The sequence below is a fragment of the Balaenoptera musculus genome, chromosome 10 (assembly GCF_009873245.2).
Source record: "Balaenoptera musculus isolate JJ_BM4_2016_0621 chromosome 10, mBalMus1.pri.v3, whole genome shotgun sequence".
Taxonomy (NCBI): Eukaryota; Metazoa; Chordata; class Mammalia; order Artiodactyla; family Balaenopteridae; genus Balaenoptera; species Balaenoptera musculus.
In genome coordinates, this window is record NC_045794.1 from 79,878,355 (window position 1) to 79,897,832 (window position 19,478).

A 19,478-nucleotide genomic window follows, 5' to 3' on the forward strand; every position below is an offset into this window, starting at 1 on the left:
CTTCCCTGGAGGCCCAATTGTTAAGACACCATGCTCCCAGTGGGTTTGATCCCTGGTCGGGGAACTAAGATCCCGCATCCTGCGTGCCGTGCGGCCTAAAAAAAAAAAAGAAGTGTCAGACTTAGAATCTGAACCCAGGCATCCTGGCTCTAGGGGCTGTCCTGTTCATTATTCTATACTTTATTGTCTTTTAAAGATTTTTTATAAAAATGGAGTTCATATCATTGGTAGGTTTCTGAGCCTGATATTTGTTGATACACAAATAGCTGTTGAATAAGAAAGACTCATGCCTTGGAAACTCTTCCCCTATTTGGTGGTAGACTCCTTGGCCTTTAGGGGAAAAAAAAATGAAAGGAAAATAATTGAGATTATTGGATTTTTTAATCTCCAAAATATGATATAATTGATATTTTAAGGCACATAATTTAGAATGTATACTTGGGTATTTTCCTATTTTTCATCCCCAACAAAGAATTTTCATTTTTGCTTATTGATGTTAAACAGAAACCAACAACTTAATTCCTTTTAACCTTAGTGTTACAACTGAAACTCTCAGGAACAGAGGATCCCATATTTCTTTACCCTATAGTTTTTAAATTGGTCGGTCAAAGGTGCTGTGAAAGAAGGTAGTGACCTAAACGTACATATGTTTTGTCACTCACCTTACTGTTGAAGATCTTTTATTCTGTGGATTCTGTTGTTTTCTACTTAAAGGTTTCACTTGTTCTAGGCAGAATATTTCAGGTTCTTACCCATTCAGAATAGGAGGCTCTTGATTGCCGAGTAATGAAAGAGACCAAAAATAGGTACCCTGATTTAAAGTCTGGAAAGACGGAACCTTGATGGTGGCTTATTTTGGCAGTAAATGGTGTTATTATGAAGCTTACAAAAACTAGGGAATTGAAAAATGTGTTAGTGATCTTTAAGCTTAGCTATGAAGAAATAACAGCATTATTGCTTATCTCAGAGTGAAATATAATAAAAATTAGGATAACTAGTTATTCTGGCAATTATCAGCAATTTTTTTCCCACCTAGTCATATGTTAGAGGCAACTTTTAGGAAATCTTACAACACCAAGCTGTTTGAAAAATAAATGAAATTTAGACCGTAAAGGAATATTTGATTTTAGAAAAACACTAGTTTCACCACATTTACTCCTATACATTTTTTAAAAGTGAGAAATCTAAAAAGCAGGTTAATAACTCGTCGTGTAGAACAAAATGACTAAGAGCAATAGTAACCTTTCAATGACAATGACCAAGTGTATTGGTGATTATATATGAACCTTCTTGTTTTCACAGTTATGAAATTTAAGCAGAGATCTAGATTCCTGGAATTCTTTACACAAGTTATGCAAAAATGTATGAGTGATGAAAAATTTCAACTTATGGTGGAGATAACAAATCCTGTCTATGACTTCTTGAAAAGGTATTTGTAATATCTGTTTTATTAGCATTAACAACTTTAAAAAATGAGTAAAATTGTTCCTTAAAGATTTATAAAGTGGACGAAAAAGAGAGTGGGGTATATGCAGTTAAAACAGCCATCTGGGAGGTAGTGAGTATTTATGTCTGTGTAAATAAATAAATAAACATAAAAATATTCGTACAACTGAACTAAGGAATAATAGAGCATGTTTATATTTATAGCAGGAAATAAATTAGGCCTTTTGCTATTGAGTCAGGTTGGATGATAGCATCTCCAGGCTATCAGCATCTCTTGCACGGACTTTTGGGTCCAGTTATTTATTTATCTAATTAATTTTTCCATCCAGTTTTATTGAGGTATAAATGACAAACAGCACTGTATAAGTTTTAAGGTGTACAGCATAATGATTTGATTTACATATATCATGAAATGATTACCACAGTGGGCTTACTGAACATTTATCATCTCATATAAATGCAACATTAAAGAAGTGGAAAACATTTTTTTCTTCCTTATGATAAGAATTCTTTTTTTTTTTTTTTAATTTGTTTATTTATTTTATTTTTGCCTGTGTTGGGTCTTCGTTTCTGTGTGAGGGCTTTCTCTAGTTGGGGTGAGCGGGGGCCACTCTTCATCGCGGTGCACGGGCCTCTCACTGTCGTGGCCTCTCTTGTTGCGGAGCACAAGCTCCAGACGCGCAGGCTCAGTAGTTGTGGCTCACGGGCCTAGTTGCTCCACGGCATGTGGGATCTTCCCAGACCAGGGCTCGAACCCGTGTCCCCTGCATTGGCAGGCAGATTCTCAACCACTGCGCCACCAGGGAAGCTCAATGAGGATTCCTAAGATTTACTCTCTTAAGTTTTATTTATAACATACAGCAGTGTTAATTATCTTTATCTTGTTGTACATTGCATCCCTAGTTCTTATTTATCTTATAACTGGAAGTTTGTGTCTTTTAACTATTTTCAGTAATTCCCTCTCCCCCCACCCCCTCCCTTTGATGTAGTCCCATTTGTTTACTTTTGCTTTTGTTTCCCTTGCCTGAGGAGACATATCCAAAAAAAAAAATTGCTAAGACCCATGTCAAAGAGTATACTGCCTATGTTTTCTTCTAGAAGTTTTATGGTTTCAGGTCTTACATTTAATCCATTTTGAGCTTATTTTTGTATGTAGTGTGGTTTTGAGGTTCAGTTTCTAATTCTCTACAGTAGCAAGCAGAGCCATTCCTTGCGGTTCCCATATATATATGTGAACGGGGAGTTCCTCAAATAGAAGTAGTAAAACTTAAAGTTAACCCTCTTATTCTCTAAGCCTGAATGGCTCTCTCTGCCCGCAAAGAAAATTGTTGTGTTCTGTGCCAGTTATGAGAGATGCCAAGTGAATCCAGCTTTTCTTCCAATAATTGGGTTTTAATTTCAACACTGGACGTAGGTCTGTCTATCTCATTCTAGGAAAAGAAAACATCAGTGACACAAGATCTATTTTAAAAATGACAGCAGAAGAGAAACATTCTCATAAAAACCTTCAGGAAAATATTCTTCCTAAAATAGGCACTACATTTATTAGAACAAAAACTTGGAATATATGTGCTTCATGTTTTCAAAAGATGAAATTGCTTCTATTAAATAAAGCAGGCCATGGTAATGAGAGAACTGGCCAGAATTAGAAAGTCCCTGAAAATTAAATAAACCATAGCTAAAATGAGATGTTTGGAATCTGTAAACAATATTCTTGATACCAAAGAAAATCAGAATGCACTTTCGGTGAGCAGTAAAATTTGGAGGGCTGACCGTGGAGGTCCAATGGAAGAATAATAGATATTCTGAAAGAGGAAAACAGAATAAGTGGTTTTAGACCAGTGGTATAATAAAATATGTGAGTTTGGAGATTGAGCAGTATAACTGAGTTCAAGCCAAAGGTAATGATTTCAATTTTTAAGGCTGAGCAGATGTTTTAGGATGTTCTTCTCCAAGTCAAGGAATATAGGGGAGGGGCAGATGCAACACCTTGATTTCTGCTTTGATAGCAATATCTATTTTCTTTTTATGTTTGTATGCATGACATATCTTTGCACAAAGAAAAAAATTTTTTATACTTCAACAGACAAGTATGCAGCAGTATTTTCTTCCAATTTTATAGTTTCATGGTTTAGATTTAATGTTTTAATCCATATGGAATTTCTTTTGGGGTAGGGTTTAGATTAAAAATTAGAGTTTTTTCCTGTAAAAATTTTAATCAACTGTCCTGGTAACATTTAAAGAGTAATCTCTTTGTTACTTATTTTTAATGCTACCTTTTCACATTGGTGATTCTACTAATAATGCTTATAAATCACAATGAAGATAGTTCATGAATTTTCATGTTCTATATAACAAAAAAATCAAAATATATGGAAATAACTGCTGAAAAGACAAAGCTAATTTGATAGAAACATAGTAATATTGAGAGTTTAATGTGCTACTTTAAAAAGGCAAATAAAAAGGACATAGAAAATGTACATAATATAACTAATAAGATTAATATATATAGCCAATTGAGACTAAATACCCTTTAAAGCACTTATTTAATTTAAAAAAGTAATATTTAAGCTGCAAAATAAAGCTCAATAAGTCACCTAGACTAAAATTTGTAAAGACCACATTCTCTTACAGTACAATAAAACTGAAATTTTATAACAAAATAAATTGCTGGCATATATAATTATATAATTTATAACAACAAATTACTGGCATACATAATTGTATATAATTATAATATATAAAAAAGAAATCTAAAACTATAGAGCGTTTTGAAAATCATGCTAATGAGAAGCCCACATATCAAATGTACTCAAAGCAGCAGTTAAAGACAAATTTTAGCTTTAGAAGCTCCTGTTACTTACTAAATGAGAAAAATAAAATTAAATGAACTTTTATTGGACTTGAGAAATTGGAAAAATAACAAAATAAATCTAAGAAAGCAGAAAGAAAAAAATAAAAGTTGAAATTAATCAATTTTAAGTTGGTTTTAAAATAGTCTAATTGGCTAGGGTTAGTTCTTTGAATATATGAATAAATGAGGTAATTTTCTGGCCAGCAAAATAAGAAAAAGTGAAATGTAAGTAATCCAAAGAGAAAATAGTCATAAATTTGGAAGTTGTTAAACATTAGATAACAGTGTATGTAGTTTAATATGAATAAATTTGAAAATCTAATCTGAAGTGATGATTATCTGGAAAATTTTAAATTATAAGAATTTATTGAAGCAGTAAAAAAAATTGGAAAGCTCAAAAACTTTTTAAGGCTAGTTCCTTCATAGGAACAAATAATTTTGTTTTACATAAAGCTACTTCAGAGCATGGTTATAGTTTGCTAGTAAATTTACCACAGCAGGCTCTGATAACAGTTTTGTAAAAAGAGAATAAAAAAATAGAAAATTAGAGATCAACTTTATTTAGAAGTATATAGAATAAAAATAAAACACTAGCTTATAAATTTAGCAGTGAGAATGTAGATTTTGTTCTCAATATAAATATAGTAGGAAATCTAAATATAATTATCATTAGTAGTCCAAGGAGTCTTTTGTAGGTGCTAAAAAGTCATGTGGTGACGTTCAGCAGCAATTCCTGGCAAATTAGGATTAGAGGAAGATTTTCTGTTAAAATATGCAATACAACAAAGAAACCTATTATTCCTTCTATCATTTAAAATTGTCCTGAAAGTTCTTGGCAGCGCATTAAAATAAGAAATAGAAATTAGGATTAGAATTTATGTGATTATCACATAATACGGTCTCAGAAATGTTTATCAAGTGAAATCCGCCGTGAAGTACTCTGAAAATAGAGAGGAAAGATTGATATCTGCAAATAATTATTACTTTTTTTTAACTTAACAAGTTAATTAACTGAAAACTATCAGAACTAATAATAGAGTTCCATAGGATGGATAGATGCAAAATCAACGCTTTGCTGTATCAACTAGAAAATATAATGGAAAAATGATCCCATTTCTGTGAACTACAGGATTAAGTTTATCAGGAATTGTGAGGGGACTTAGGCTAATATAAAGAAGACCAAACATCTTTACTAAGAGGTATGAAAAAAAATGACTTGAATAAATGGAGAGACATAGTACATTACTTGATGAGCAGATGGAATATTGTAAAGATTTCTATTATTCTCAAATTAATTTGTTGGTTTAATGCAATTCCAGTCAGATTAGTTTGTATGGAATGGGCTACAATAATGAAAAATATTTAAAAAATAAAAAAGCGTGAAAGAGAGCCTTGTGCTGTCAGGTAAAGAATAACAGATTTGTATTTGTGAAATAATAGGCAGACAGTCATTGGAACTCAGTGTTTTGGGTCAGAAACAGGCAGTGATATAGGTAATCAAAACAATGAATAAGTCATGAAATCAAAGATCAATAATGATGATTACGTAAAAATTTAGAAGTACTGTTTTTCATAATACACCATAAATAAAATAAAAAGCAGTCAGAGCTAGGAGGAAGCATTCTATGAGAGGTTAGAGTGAAGGAGTTATTCAGTGGATGAGAGTTTCTGCAGAGCATGGTGGAGAATGCTGAGAGGGCTGGGAAGATGGTGGCCCAAGTGTACACCCGTGACCTCCTCTCCTTCCCACCTGTTTCTGGAATAACAGCAATAAAAGCATTCTGGTGGGGTGGGAGAGAGAGGAGGTAGAGAAGAGACCAAGCTGGTTGGAAAACAGCAGGCAACTAGTGTCAGGATGCAAGTAGCAGAGCAGAGGATAGATTCCTAAGTCCCTGGTGATCAGTGGTCCAAGCTTTGTAGTTCAGGCAGACAAAACATTTGCCAAAATGAATGCCAACTAACTGGGAGACTCCTGGAATTGCTGCAGCTTGGCTGGAGTCCCAACCAAGCACAGGATCAGGATCATCTTTATCAAAATCGAAGTGAGAGGCTGACCACTACTGGGACCAAAATGAGTTTGGGACCCCAGCCCCTGGAACTAGCTACCAGATTCACCTGGTCATTTCCTTCACCTTGTGTTAATATGACTTTACACTTTATTTAATTTAAGCTTTTGGATCCCATTTATCATGTTATAGCAGGGTGGTGTTGTACCTAGCAAGTACTTACCAGAAGAAATATAGATTTTAGGAAATATATAAATTTCAAGGAACATAGGTAGTAAGTACCAATAGAGGGAGGGATAATAAGCGACCTTACAGTATTCGGAGAGGGGGACAGGTTACCACAGGGGTCGATGGCAGATTAAAAAAAACAAGGTTGAGAATCCTTACAGGTGATTGGGGAGAAGGGAGAACATTTAGTACTGTCCGCCTTTGGCGTCCACTCTGCATCCAGGCATTCAGCCAACCATGGATCGGAAATATTCGAAGAAAAAATTCCGGAAAGTTCCAAAAAGTAAAACTTGAATTTGCTGCACTCCTGTCAACTATGTACATAGCATTTACATTGTATTTACAACTATTTATATAGAATTTACATTGTATTTTATTTATTTATTTATTTATTTATTTATTTATTTATTTATTTATTCCAAAGAAATTCAGGCTAAATGCTTTCATGATTAAAAGGTATCATTCTTTTTTTAAAAATATCTTTATTGGAGTATAATTGCTTTACAATGTTGTCTTAGTTTCTGCTGTATAACAAACTGAATCAGCTATATGTACGCATATATCCCCATATACCCTCCCTCTTGCATCTCCCTCTCACCCTCCCTATCCCATCCCTCTAGGTGGTCACAGAGCAGGGAGCTGATCTCCCTGTGCTATGCTGCTGCTTCCCATCAGCTATCTATTTTACATTTGGTAGTGTATATATGTCCATGCCACTCTCTAACTTCGTCCCAGCTTACCCTTCCCCCTCCCCGTGTCCTCAAGTCCATTCTCTACATCTGCGTCTTTATTCCTGTCCTCCCCTTAGGTTCTTCAGAACCTTTTTTTTTTTTAATTTTAGATTTCATATATATGTGTTAGCATACAGTATTTGATTTTCTCTTTCTGACTTATTTCACTCTGTATGACAGACTCTAGATCCATCCACCTCACTACAAATAACTCAATTTCGTTTCTTTTCATGGCTGAGTAATATTCCATTGTATATATGTACCGCATCTTCTTTATCCATTCATTTGTCGATGGACACTTAGGTTGCTTCCATGTCCTGGCTATTCTAAATAGTGCTGCAGTGAACACTGTGGTACATGACTCTTTTTGAATTATGGTTTTCTCAGGGTATATGCCCGGTAGTGGGATTGGTGGGTCATATGGTAGTTCTATTCTTAGTTTTTTAAGGAATCTCCATATTGTTCTCCATAGTGGCTGTATCAATTTACATTCTCACCAACAGTGCAAGAGGGTTCCCTTTTCTCCACACCCTCTCCAGCATTTATTGTTTGTAGATTTATTGATGATGGCCAGTCTGACCAGTGTGAGATGATACCTCATTGTAGTTTTGATTTGCATTTCTCTAATGATTAGTGATGTTGAGCATCCTTTCATGTGTTTGTTGGCAATCTGTATATATTCTTTGGAGAAATGTCTATTTAGGTCTTCTCCCCATTTTTGGATTGGGTTTTTGTTTTTTTTGATATTGAGCTGCATGAGCTGCTTGTATATTTTGGAGATTAATTCTTTGTCAGTTGCTTCATTTGCAAATGTTTTCTCCCAATCAGAAGGTTGTCTTTTCACCTTGTTTATGGTTTCCTTTGCTGTGCAAAAGCTTTTAAGTTTCATTAGGTCCCATTTGTTTATTACTGTTTTTATTTCCATTTCTCTAGGAGGTGGGTCAGAAAGGTTATTGCTGTGATTTATGTCATAGAGTGTTCTGCCTATGTTTCCCTCTAAGAGTTTTATAGTGTCTGGCCTTACATTTAGGTCTTTAATCCATTTTGAGTTTATTTTTGTGTATGGAGTTAAGGAGTGGTCTAATTTCATTCTTTTACATGTAGCTGTCCAGTTTTCCCAGCACCACTTATTGAAGAGGCTGTCTTTTCTCTATTGTATGTTCTTGCCTCCTTTATCAAAGGTAAGGTGACCATATGTGCATGGGTTTATCTCTGGGTTTTCTATCCTGTTCCATTGATCTATATTTCTCTTTCTGTGCCAGTACCATACTCTCTTGATTACTGTAGCTTTGTAGTATAATCTGAAGTCTGGGAGCCTGATTCCTCCAGCTCTGTTTTTCTTTCTCAAGATTGCTTTGGCTATTCGGGGTCTTTTGTGTTTCCATACAAATTCTGAAACTTTTTGTTCTACTTCTGTGAAAAATGCAATTGGTAGTTTGATAGGGATTGCACTGAATCTGTAGATTGCTTTGGGTAGTATAGTCATTTTCACAATGTTGATTCTTCCAATCCAAGAACATGGTATATCTCTCCATCTGTTGGTATCTTTAATTTCTTTAATCAGTGTCTTACAGTTTTCTGCATACAGGTCTTTTGTCTCCTTAGGTAGGTTTATTCCTTGGTATTTTATTCTTTTTGTTGCAATGGTAAATGGGAGTGTTTCCTTAATTTCCCTTTCAAATTTTTCATCACTAGTGTATAGGAATGCAAGAGATTTCTGTGCATTAATTTTGTATCTTGCAACTTTACCAAATTTATTGATTAGCTCTAGTAGTTTTCTGGTAGCATCTTTCGGATTCCCTATGTGTAGTATCATGTCATCTGCAAACAGTGACAGCTTTACTTCATCTTTTCCAATTTGGATTCCTTGTATTTCTTTTTCTTCTCTGACTGCTGTGGCTAAAACTTCCAAAACTATGTTGAATAATAGTGGTGAGAGTGGGCAATCTTGTCTTGTTCCTGATCTTAGTGGAAATGGTTTCAGTTTTTCACCATTGAGAACGGTATTGGCTGTGGGTTTGTCATATATGGCCTTTATTATGTTGCGGTAAGTTCCCTCTATGCCTACTTTCTGGAGGTTTTTTATCGTAAATGGGCATTGAATTTTGTCTAAAGCTTTCTCTGCATCTATTGAGATGATCATATGGTTTTTCTCCTTCAATTTGTTAATATGGTGTATCACATCCATTGATTTGCATATATTGAAGAGTCCTTGCATTCCTGGGATAAATCCCATTTGATCATGCTGTATGATCCTTTTAATGTACTGTTGGATTCTGTTTGCTAGTATTTTGTTGAGGATTTTTGCATCTATGTTTATCAGTGATATTGGCCTGTAGTTTTATTTTTTTGTGACACCTTTGTCTGGTTTTGGTATCAGGGTGATGGTGGCCTCCTATAATGAATTTGGGAGTGTTCCTCCCTCTGCAATATTTTGGAGAGTTTGAGAAGGATAGGTGTTAGCTCTTCTCTAGATGTTTGATGGAATTTGCCTGTGAAGCCATCTGGTCCTGGGCTTTGGTTTGTTGGAAGATTTTTAATCACATTTTCAGTTTCATTGCTTTGTGATTGGTCTGTTTATATTTTCTGTTTCTTCCTGGTTCAGTCTCAGAAGGTTGTACTTTTCTAAGAATTTGTCCACTTCTTCCAGGTTGTCCATTTTATTGGCATATAGTTGCTTGTAGTAATCTCTCATGAACCTTTGTATTTATGCAGTGTCAGTTGTTACCTCTCCTTTTTCATTTCTAATTCTGTTGATTTGAGTCTTTTTCCTTTTTATCTTGATTAGTCTGGCTAGTGGTTTATCAATTTTGTTTATCTTCTCAAAGAATCAGCTTTTAGTTTTATTGATCTTTGCTATTGTTTTCTTCATTTCTTTTTCATTTATTTCTGATCTGATCTTTACAATTTCTTTCCTTCTGCTAAGTGTGGGTTTTTTTTTTTTCTTCTTTCTCTAATTGCTTTAGGTGTAAGGTTAGGTTGTGTATTTGAGGTGTTTCTTGTTTCTTGAGGTAGGATTGTATTGCTATAAACTACCCTCTTAGAACTGCTTTTGCTGCATCCCATAGGTTTTGTGTTTTCATTGTCATTTGTTTCTAGGTATTTTTTGTTTTCCTCTTTGATTTCTTCAGTGACCTCTTGGTTATTTAGTAGTGTATTGTTTAGCCAGCCTCCATGTGTTTGTATTTTTTACACTCTTTTTCCTGTAATTGATATCTAGTCTCATAGCGTTGTGGTCAGAAGAGATATTTGATACAATTTGAATTTTCTTAAATTTACCAAGGCTTGATTTGTGACCTAAGATATGATCTATCCAGGAGAATGTTCCATGAGCACTTGAGAAGGAAGTGTGTTCTATTGTTTTTGGATGGAATGTCCTATAAATATCAAGTCCATCTTGTTTAATGTATCATTTAAAGCTTGTGTTTCCTTATTTATTTTCATTTTGGATGATCTGTCCATTGGTGAAAGTGAGGTGTTAAAGTCCCCTACTATGATTGAGTTACTGTCAATTTCCCCTTTTATAATGGCTATTAGCATTTGCCTTATGTATTGAGGTGCTTCTCTGTTGGGTGCATAAATATTTACAATTGTTATATCTTCTTCTTGGATTGATCCCATGATCATTATGTAGTGTCCTTCTTTGTCTCTTGTAATAGTCTTTATTTTAAAGTCCATTTTGTCTGATATGAGAATTGCTACTCCAGCTTTCTTTTGATTTCCATTTGCATGGAATATCTTTTTCCATCCCCTCACTTTCAGTCTGTATGTGTCCCTAGGTCTGAAGTGGGTCTCTTGTAGACAGCATATATACGGGTCTTGTTTTTGTATCCATTCAGCCAGTCTGTGTCTTTTGGTTGGAGCATATATTCCATTTACATTTAAGGTAATTATCAATATGTATGTTCCTGTTACCATTTTCTTAATTGTTTTGGGTTTGTTACTGTAGGTCTTTTCCTTCTCTTGTGTTTCCTGCCTAGAGAAGTTCCTTTAGCATTTGTTGTAAAACTGGTTTGGTGCTGCTGAATTCTCTTAGCTTTTGCTTGTCTGTAAAGGTTTTAATTTCTCCATCAAATCTGAATGAGATCCTTGCTGGGTAGAGTAATCTTGGTTGTAGGTTTTTCCCTTTCATCACTTTAAATATGTCCTGCCACTCCCTTCTGGCTTGCAGAGTTTCTGCTGAAAGATCAGCTGTTAGCCTTATGGAGATTCCCTTGTATGTTATTTGTTGCTTTTCCCTTGCTGCTTTTAATATTTTTTCTTTGTATTTAATTGTTGATAGTTTGATTAATATGTGTCTTGGTGTGTTTCTCCTTGGATTTATCCTGTATGGAACTCTCTGCACTTCCTGGATTTGACTGACTATTTCCTTTCCCATATTAGGGAAGTTTTCAACTATAATTTCCTCAAATATTTTCTCAGTCCCTTTATTTTCCTCTTCTTCTTCTGGGACCCCTATAATTCGAATGTTGGTGCATTTAATATTTGCCCAGAGGTCTCTGAGACTGCCCTCAATTCTTTTTATTCTTTCTTCTTTATTCTGCTCTGTGGTAGTTATTTCCACTATTTTATCTTCCAGGTCACTTATTCATTCTTCTGCCTCAGTTATTCTGCTATTGATTCCTTCTAGAGAATTTTAAATTTCATTTATTGTGTTGTTCATCATTGTTTGTTGGTCTATAGTTCTTCTAGGTCCTTGTTAAACGTTTCTTGTATTTTCCCCATTCTATTTCCAAGATTTTGAATCATCTTTACTATCATTACTCTGAATTCTTTTTCAGGTAGATTGCCTATTTCCTCTTCATTTGTTTGGTCTGGTGGGTTTTTTCTTTGCTCCTTCATCTACTGCATGTTTCTTTGTCTTCTCAGTTTGCTTAACTTACTGTGTTTGGGGTCTCCTTTTCGCAGGCTGCAGGTTTGTAGTTCCCATTGTTTTTGGTGTCTTCCCCCAGAGGGTAAGGTTAGTTCAGTGGGTTGTGTAGGCTTCCTGGTAGAGGGTACTGGTGCCTGTGTTCTGGTGAATGAGGCTGAATCTTGTGTTTCTGGTGGCAGGACCGCATCCGGTGGTGTGTTTTGGGGTGTCTGTGAACTTATTATGACTTTAGGCAGCCTCTCTGCTAATGGGTGGGGTTGTGTTTCTGTCTTTCTACTTGTTTGGCATGGGGTGTCCAGCACTGGAGCTTGCTGGCCATTGAGTGGAGCTGGGTCTTAGCATTGAGACGGAGGTCTCTGGGAGAGCTCTCGCCAATGATAGTACGTGGGGCTGGGAGGTCTCTGGTGGTCCAATGTACTGAACTCGGCTCTCCCACCTCAGAGGCGCAGGCCTGACACCTGGCCAGAGCATCAAAGCCCTGTCAGCCACAAGGCTCAGGAGAAAAGGGAGAAAGAAAAGAAAGAAAAAATAAAATAAAATAAATAAAGTTAATAAAGTAAAAAAATAAGAAAAATATTATTAAAATAAAAAAATTTAAAAAGTAATTTAAAAAAAAGAAGAGCGCAACTATACCAATAAACAAATCCACCAGTGATAACAAATGCTAAAAACTGTACTAAGATCAACATAAAAATCAGAAACTAGTCAGTCACATACAGCAACCCCAAGTCTACAGTTGCTCCCAAAATCCACCGCATCAGTTTTGGGATGGTTCGTTTTCTATTCAGGTATTCCACAGATGCAGGGTACATCAAGTTGATTGTGGAGATTTAATCTGCTGCTCCTGAGGCTGCTGGGAGAGATTTCCCTTTCTCTTCTTTGTTCGCACAGCTCCTGGGGTTCAGCTTTGGATTTGGCCCTGCCTCTGCATGTAGGTCATCCTCTGGCATGGGTTCTTCACCCAGATAGGAGGGTGTTAAAGGAGCAGCTGATTAGGGGGCTCTGGCTCACCCAGGCTGGGGCGGAGGGAAGGGTATGGAATGTGGGATGAGCCTGTGGCGGCAGAGGCCAGTGTGACATTGCACCAGCCTGAGGCGCGCCATGTGTTCTCCCTGGGAAGTTGTCCCTGGATCATGGGACCCTGGCAGTGGTGAGCTGCACAGGCTCCTCGGAGGGGAGGTGTGGATAGTGACCTGTGCTTGCACAAAGGATTCTTGGTGGCTGCAGCAGCAGCCTTAGCATTTCATGCCCATCTCTGGGGTCCACGATGATAGCCGCGGCTTGCAGCTGTCTCTGAAGCTCGTTTACGCCATGCTTTGAATTTCCTCTCCTCACACACTCCGAAACAATGGTCTGTTGCCTCTTAGGCAGTTCCAGACTTTTTCCCGGACTCCCTCCCGGCTAACTGTGGCACACTAGCCCCCTTCAGGCTGTGTTTACACAGCCAACCCCAGTCCTCTCCCTGGGATCTTACCTCCAAAACCTACATTGTATTTTAAATAATCTAGAGATGATTTAAAGTATATAGGAGGATGTGTGTAAGTTATATGAAAGTACTATGCCATTTTATATAAAAGACTTGAGCATCCTTGGCTTTTGGTATCTGAGGGGGTCCTGGAACCAAGCCCCAGCAGTTACCAAGGGATGAGTGTAGTCATCTAAAATGCTTATCTCTTGTTGATATCCAGAAGTTGATAGTGGCTGGGAGCTTGCACATGATGGAACTAAAAGGACTGAAGTCCGTTGGAAGCAAGGTAGTTTGTCTAGGGTCACTCGTATGTAGTTATCGTCTCAGTTTTAAAGGGGAGTGTTCATGTTTTATTTTCAGTTCAGTTCTCTTCCTCCTAGATCATACTTCAGCTCTCATCACATTTTTATGGTGTGATTTACATTTTGCTCTTTTGAGAGGCTAGCTATTCAATGACGACCAGGAGTATCATAGTCTCATTTATGCGTGGGATATAAACAATTTTGGGTATTCTTCTAGCATAATTTCAGTGACAATACTCATTAAAGGTTTATTACTTTGGGGTAGTTTTATAAATTCTTGCAGATCCTTTTAACTGGCTTTATCTTTTTGTATTAGGAGGAATGAGTCCCTACTTGGAATAAAAAAAATGAAATATAAGGACAATACTTTGTGTAAAAAGGTCATCAAACCTATGAAGAAGTTCAGAGCTGCAGTAGTGGAGATTGGAAGAGTAAGTTTCATATAAATTTTGAATTTTAAGTTAATGAACTTAAGAGATTCATGTATCTAGAGATGGTTGGCTGTACTATAATTTAGTATAATGTGAAACAGAAGAGAATACCAACAAGCATAATTTTATAATTATGCAATATATTTTAATTCTTATCACAAGGATATTTTTATAACCATTTTTTTTTTTTGTCTACAGGGGTACTTCTTTTACTTTTGATAATAATTTTAATTGAGCGGCATAAAGAAACCACTATTTTAATGTCAAAAGATAAGCATTCGAGTACAAGTAAATTATAGTATTGTGTTAAGATTTTAAATTGGATTTGTAACATTTTTGTTATCTCCCATGTTAAGACTACAGAAATGAAGCCCAGACAGAGATCTAAAAAAAACGAAACTCTAAGAGAATTTTTGAATAAAAATCCTTTTATTTCTGAAATGGTGGAGCAAGAAAGGTATTGATTGATTAATTAATTAAATGTTTACTTGAGGGTTACTATGTGTTGTGCATTATTTTAGGCACCAGGGATACACTGGTAGACTAGACAGATAAGATCACTGCCATCAGGGAGCTTACATACTAATAAAAGGAACACAAAATAAACAAAGACACAAATAAACAATTTATTTTTTTATTTATTTTATTTATTATTTATTTATTTTTTATTGAGGTATAGTTGTTTTACAATGTTGTGTTAGTTTCTACTGTACAGCGAAGTGAAGTAGAATTCCCTGTGCTATACAGCAGGTTCTCATGAGTTACCTGTTTTTTACATATTAGTGTATATATGTCAATCCCAGTCTCCCAATTCAACCCACCCCCCCTTCCCTCCTTGGCATCCATACGTTTGTTCTCTACATCTGTGTCTCTATTTCTGCCTTGCAAACTGGTTTATCTGTACCATTTTTCTAGATTCCACATATGTGCATTAATAGACAATATTTGTTTTTCTCTTTCTGACTTATTTCACTCTATATGACAGTCTCTAGGTCCATCCAAGTCTCTACAAATGACCCAATTTCATTCCTTTTTATGGCCGAGTAATATTCCATTGTATATATGTACCATATATTCTTTATCCATTCATCTGTCAATGGACATTTAGGTTGCTTCCATGATCTGGCTATTGTAAATAGTGATGCAGTGAACATTGCAGTGCATGTGTCTGTTTGAATTATGGTTTTCTCTGGGTATATGCCCAGTAGTGGGATTGCTGGGTCATATGGTAATTCTATTTTTAGTTTTTTAAGGAATCTCCATATTGTTCTCCATAGTGGCTGTGTCAATTTACAGTCCCACCAACAGTGCAAGAGGGTTCCCTTTTCTCCACACCTTCTCCAGCATTTATTGTTTGTAGATTTTCTGATGATGCCCATTCTGACCATTGTGAGATGATACCTCACTGTAGTTTTGATTTGCATTTCTCTAATAATTAGTGATGTTGAGCATCTTTTCATGTACCTCTTGGCTGTCTGTATGTCTTCTTTGGAGAAATGTCTATTTAGGTCTTCTGCCCATTTTTTGATTGGGTTCCTTGTTTTTTTGATATTGAGCTGCATGAGCTGTTTGTATATTTTGTCCATTGATTCGTTTGTAAATATTTTCTCCCATTCTGAGGGTTGTCTTTTTGTCTTGTTTATGGTTTCCTTTGTTGTGCAAAAGAAACAAGACAATTTAAATTTTTGATAAATTTTATAAAATAAATGAACAGGATGATGTACTATAGAGTAACTGGCCTGGAGTGGAGGTGGTGATAGTAGTAATTTAGATAAGAGTGGCCAGGAGATTAAACTGGTAAATTACTTTTAATTATTGGCAGATAATGTTCTTGTTTATAAAACTTAAACCATAAAACTTATCATGGTATGTTTAGCTTTTATTGTCACGAGTACACATTTATGATTCTCATACATTCTTTATATATCTTACCTTCATTATGTAATGCTTTCCTTTAACATTTATCATGCTTATAAGTGACTTTATACTTCAATTATATATGTATATGCCCCTAAATAACATACAGTATTATTTTTTACAATTTTTTTTGCCAATTTGCTCTTATTCCTCACTATTATGTTTATGAGATTTTCTTCATGTTGATTATACACAAGTCTAGTCCAACTTTCCATTATGTGAACAGTGCTACAAAGGACATTCTTATATATATCTCCATATGCACATGTGAGAGTTTCTGGGGTAAATACACAGGAGTGTAGTTCCCAGGATATGAACATTTTAACATTTCTAGATATTGCTAAATTGCTTTAAAATTTTCATCAGTGGTGTGTCAAATTTCTCTTAGTCAGCATCTTCCCTGATACTTAATATTATTATCAAATTTTCAAATTTTTGTGGACCTATGAGCTGTGAAATTTTCTCTCCTTGTTATTTTAATTTTTATTTCTTTGATTACTAATGAGGTTAGGCAGCTTTTCATGTTTCTTTTAAACCCTAGGGTTTTTCTGTTCTCAAGACTGCTTGTTTAGATCCTTTGCACATTTGCAACTTTTGTTTTCTCATTTATTTTTAGAAGTTTGGATACTAATGCTTTTCCCAGTTTGAGGCTCATCCATTTACATTTTAAAAGTCATCTTTTTTTATTCATTCATTCATCTATTTATTTATTTATTTATTTATTTTTGGCTGCATTGGGTCTTTGTTGCTGCACGCGGGCTTTCCCTAGTTGTGACGAGCGGGGCTACTCTTCATTGCGGTGTGCGGCTTCTCATTGCGGTGGCTTCCCTTGTTGCAGAGCATGGGCTCTAGGCATGAGGGCTTCAGTAGTTGTGGCTTGCAGGCTCTGCGCTCAGTAGTTGTGGCACACGGGCTTACCTGCTCCACGGCATGTGGGATCTTCCTAGACCAGGGTTTGAACCTATGTCCCCTGCATTGGCAGGCGGATTCTTAACCACTGTGCCGCCAGAGAAGTCCCTGAAAGTCATCTTTTTTTAAATCAAAAGCTATGACTGTTAATTGGGTCAAATGTATCAACATTATTTCTCTTTATTATTTTTGAAATTCTTCTCTAACTGAGGTAGTAAGGTGTTTTCTTCATCAATTTAAATGTTTGATTTTACAATTAGGAAATTGCTTGAGAGATCTTTATATATCCTAGATATAGGTCAAGGCCCTTGTTGGATATGTGGTTTGCAAATATTTTTTTTCAGTGTGTAGCTTGCCTCTTCATCCTCTTCACAGTCTTTCACAGAGCAAAAGTTTTTAATTTTGATGATGTTTGACTTACCAGTTTTTCCTTTAATGGGTTGTGCTTTTGGTGTCACTTCTAAGAACACTGCCTAGCCCTAGGTCATATATTTTTTTCCCCAAGTTTTATAGTTTTATGTTTTATATTTACTTGTGATCCATTTTAAATTAACTTTTTGTATAAGGGATTGAGATTTATGTTTTTACTTATAGATATCCAACTGCTCCAGTACGATTTGTTGGAAAGACTGTCCTCCTTCTACTGATTTGCTTTTGCAGCTTTGCAAAAAATCAGTTGGGCATATTTATATGGGTATATTTATGTGGGATTTGGGAAGATACTCTATCAAATTTAGGAAATTGTCTTCTATTTCTTGTTTTCTGAAAGTTTTCTTCTGAATTGTGTTCAGTCTTGTTGAATATTTCTTCTTCACTAAGATTTTTTTCTCCTTTAATCTGATTATGCAGTGAATTACATTAATACATAAATGTTAAACTGTGCGCAGTGTCTTTTTCTCACACTTTTGACTCCAACAGTGTGTGTCTTCCAAAATCAGCCACTTCTCAGGGAGTTGGGACAAGATAGCAGAGTAGAAGGACCTTGGGCTCACCTCCTCTCACGACTCACGAGCACACCAAAATTACAACTAACTGCTGAACAACCATTGATAAAAAAGACTGGAAACTGTCAAAAAAGATATTCTACATCCAAGGATACAAAACCCTTTGCCTAGTTTCTCCTAATGGTAGCATCTTACAGAGCTATAGCATAAAAATTCAATTCAATTCTGATAATATCTACTTGGAGTCAGCATCAGATCCCACAAGTTGAAGGACCCTGCCCCACAAGACTGGCCCCGCTTTAGATGCCGGCCACAAATGGGATGGCCAGGCTACCCACATTTCTGCCCAGCCTACTACAAACTAGGGGGTCCCCATAATTCCTCCTCACCCCATTCAGGTTCAGTAGTTTGCTAGAATGGCTCACAGAACTCAGGAAAACATTTTACTTATGTTTACTGGTTTATAAGGGATGCATGTGAACAGCCAGATGAAGGGGCTCATAGGACAATGTCTGGAAGGGTCCTGAGCACAGGAACCTCTGTCCCTGTGAAGTTGTGATGCATCGCTCTCCCAGCAAGTGGATGTGTTCACCAGCCTGGAAGCTCTCTGAACCTTATTGTTCATAGGTTTTTAAAAAACCCAATCTGCAGTCACTGTCCCCAGAGACTGGGGGTTGGGGCTGAGAGTTCCACTTAGTAATCATGTGTTTGATTTTTCTGGTGACCAGCCCCTATCCTGAGGCTCTCTAGGGGCCCAACCCTGAGTCACTTTACTAGCACCTGAGTCTAGCACCTTACTAGACTCAGGTGTGTTCCAAAGGGGCTCATCATGAATAACAAGAAACCCTATCACTCAGGAAACTCCAAGTTTTAGGAGATCTGTACCTGGAAACAAAGGACAAAGACCAAATATATATTTTATTATAACATACATGTCTGCAACATACATTCATTTTTTACCTACTGATTCAACTTCTTTAAGATTAATAGCCACTCTGAATCTGTGATTTTTTTTGAGTTCCTTTTGATGAATTCTATTTTCTAGGAAATTATCCATTTTATCTAAATTTTCAAATATATTCATAAAACGTTTTTATATTCTCATGTTATCTTTTGAATCTCTGCTATATCTTACAGTTACACCCTGTATGTCAATCCTAACTCATTAATTTTGTCTTCTCGTCTCATATTTTTGAGGGATTATCTTGCCAGAGTTTGTCTGTTTTTTCCCCATTTTTTCAAAGAGCCAAATTTTGTCTTTGTAAGTCTTCTTTATTGTATTTTCCTTGCCCTTAATTTTTGCTTTTATTCTTATTACTTCCCAGCTTCTTTTTTTTTTTTTTTTTAACAGCTTCATTGAGATTTTAGG

The 19,478-nt window shown here is 35.9% G+C and overlaps 1 protein-coding gene across 1 annotated transcript in view; it reads left to right on the forward strand.

The window, feature by feature from the left end:
• CFAP54 (cilia and flagella associated protein 54) overlaps window positions 1-19,478 on the forward strand; it is a 298,821-nt gene that overhangs the window by 116,652 nt on the left and 162,691 nt on the right. The window contains 5 exon segments of the mRNA XM_036865998.1: window positions 536-591; window positions 593-626; window positions 1,303-1,429; window positions 14,225-14,339; window positions 14,696-14,796. Of these exon segments, the coding sequence (XP_036721893.1) occupies window positions 536-591; window positions 593-626; window positions 1,303-1,429; window positions 14,225-14,339; window positions 14,696-14,796 (433 nt within the window).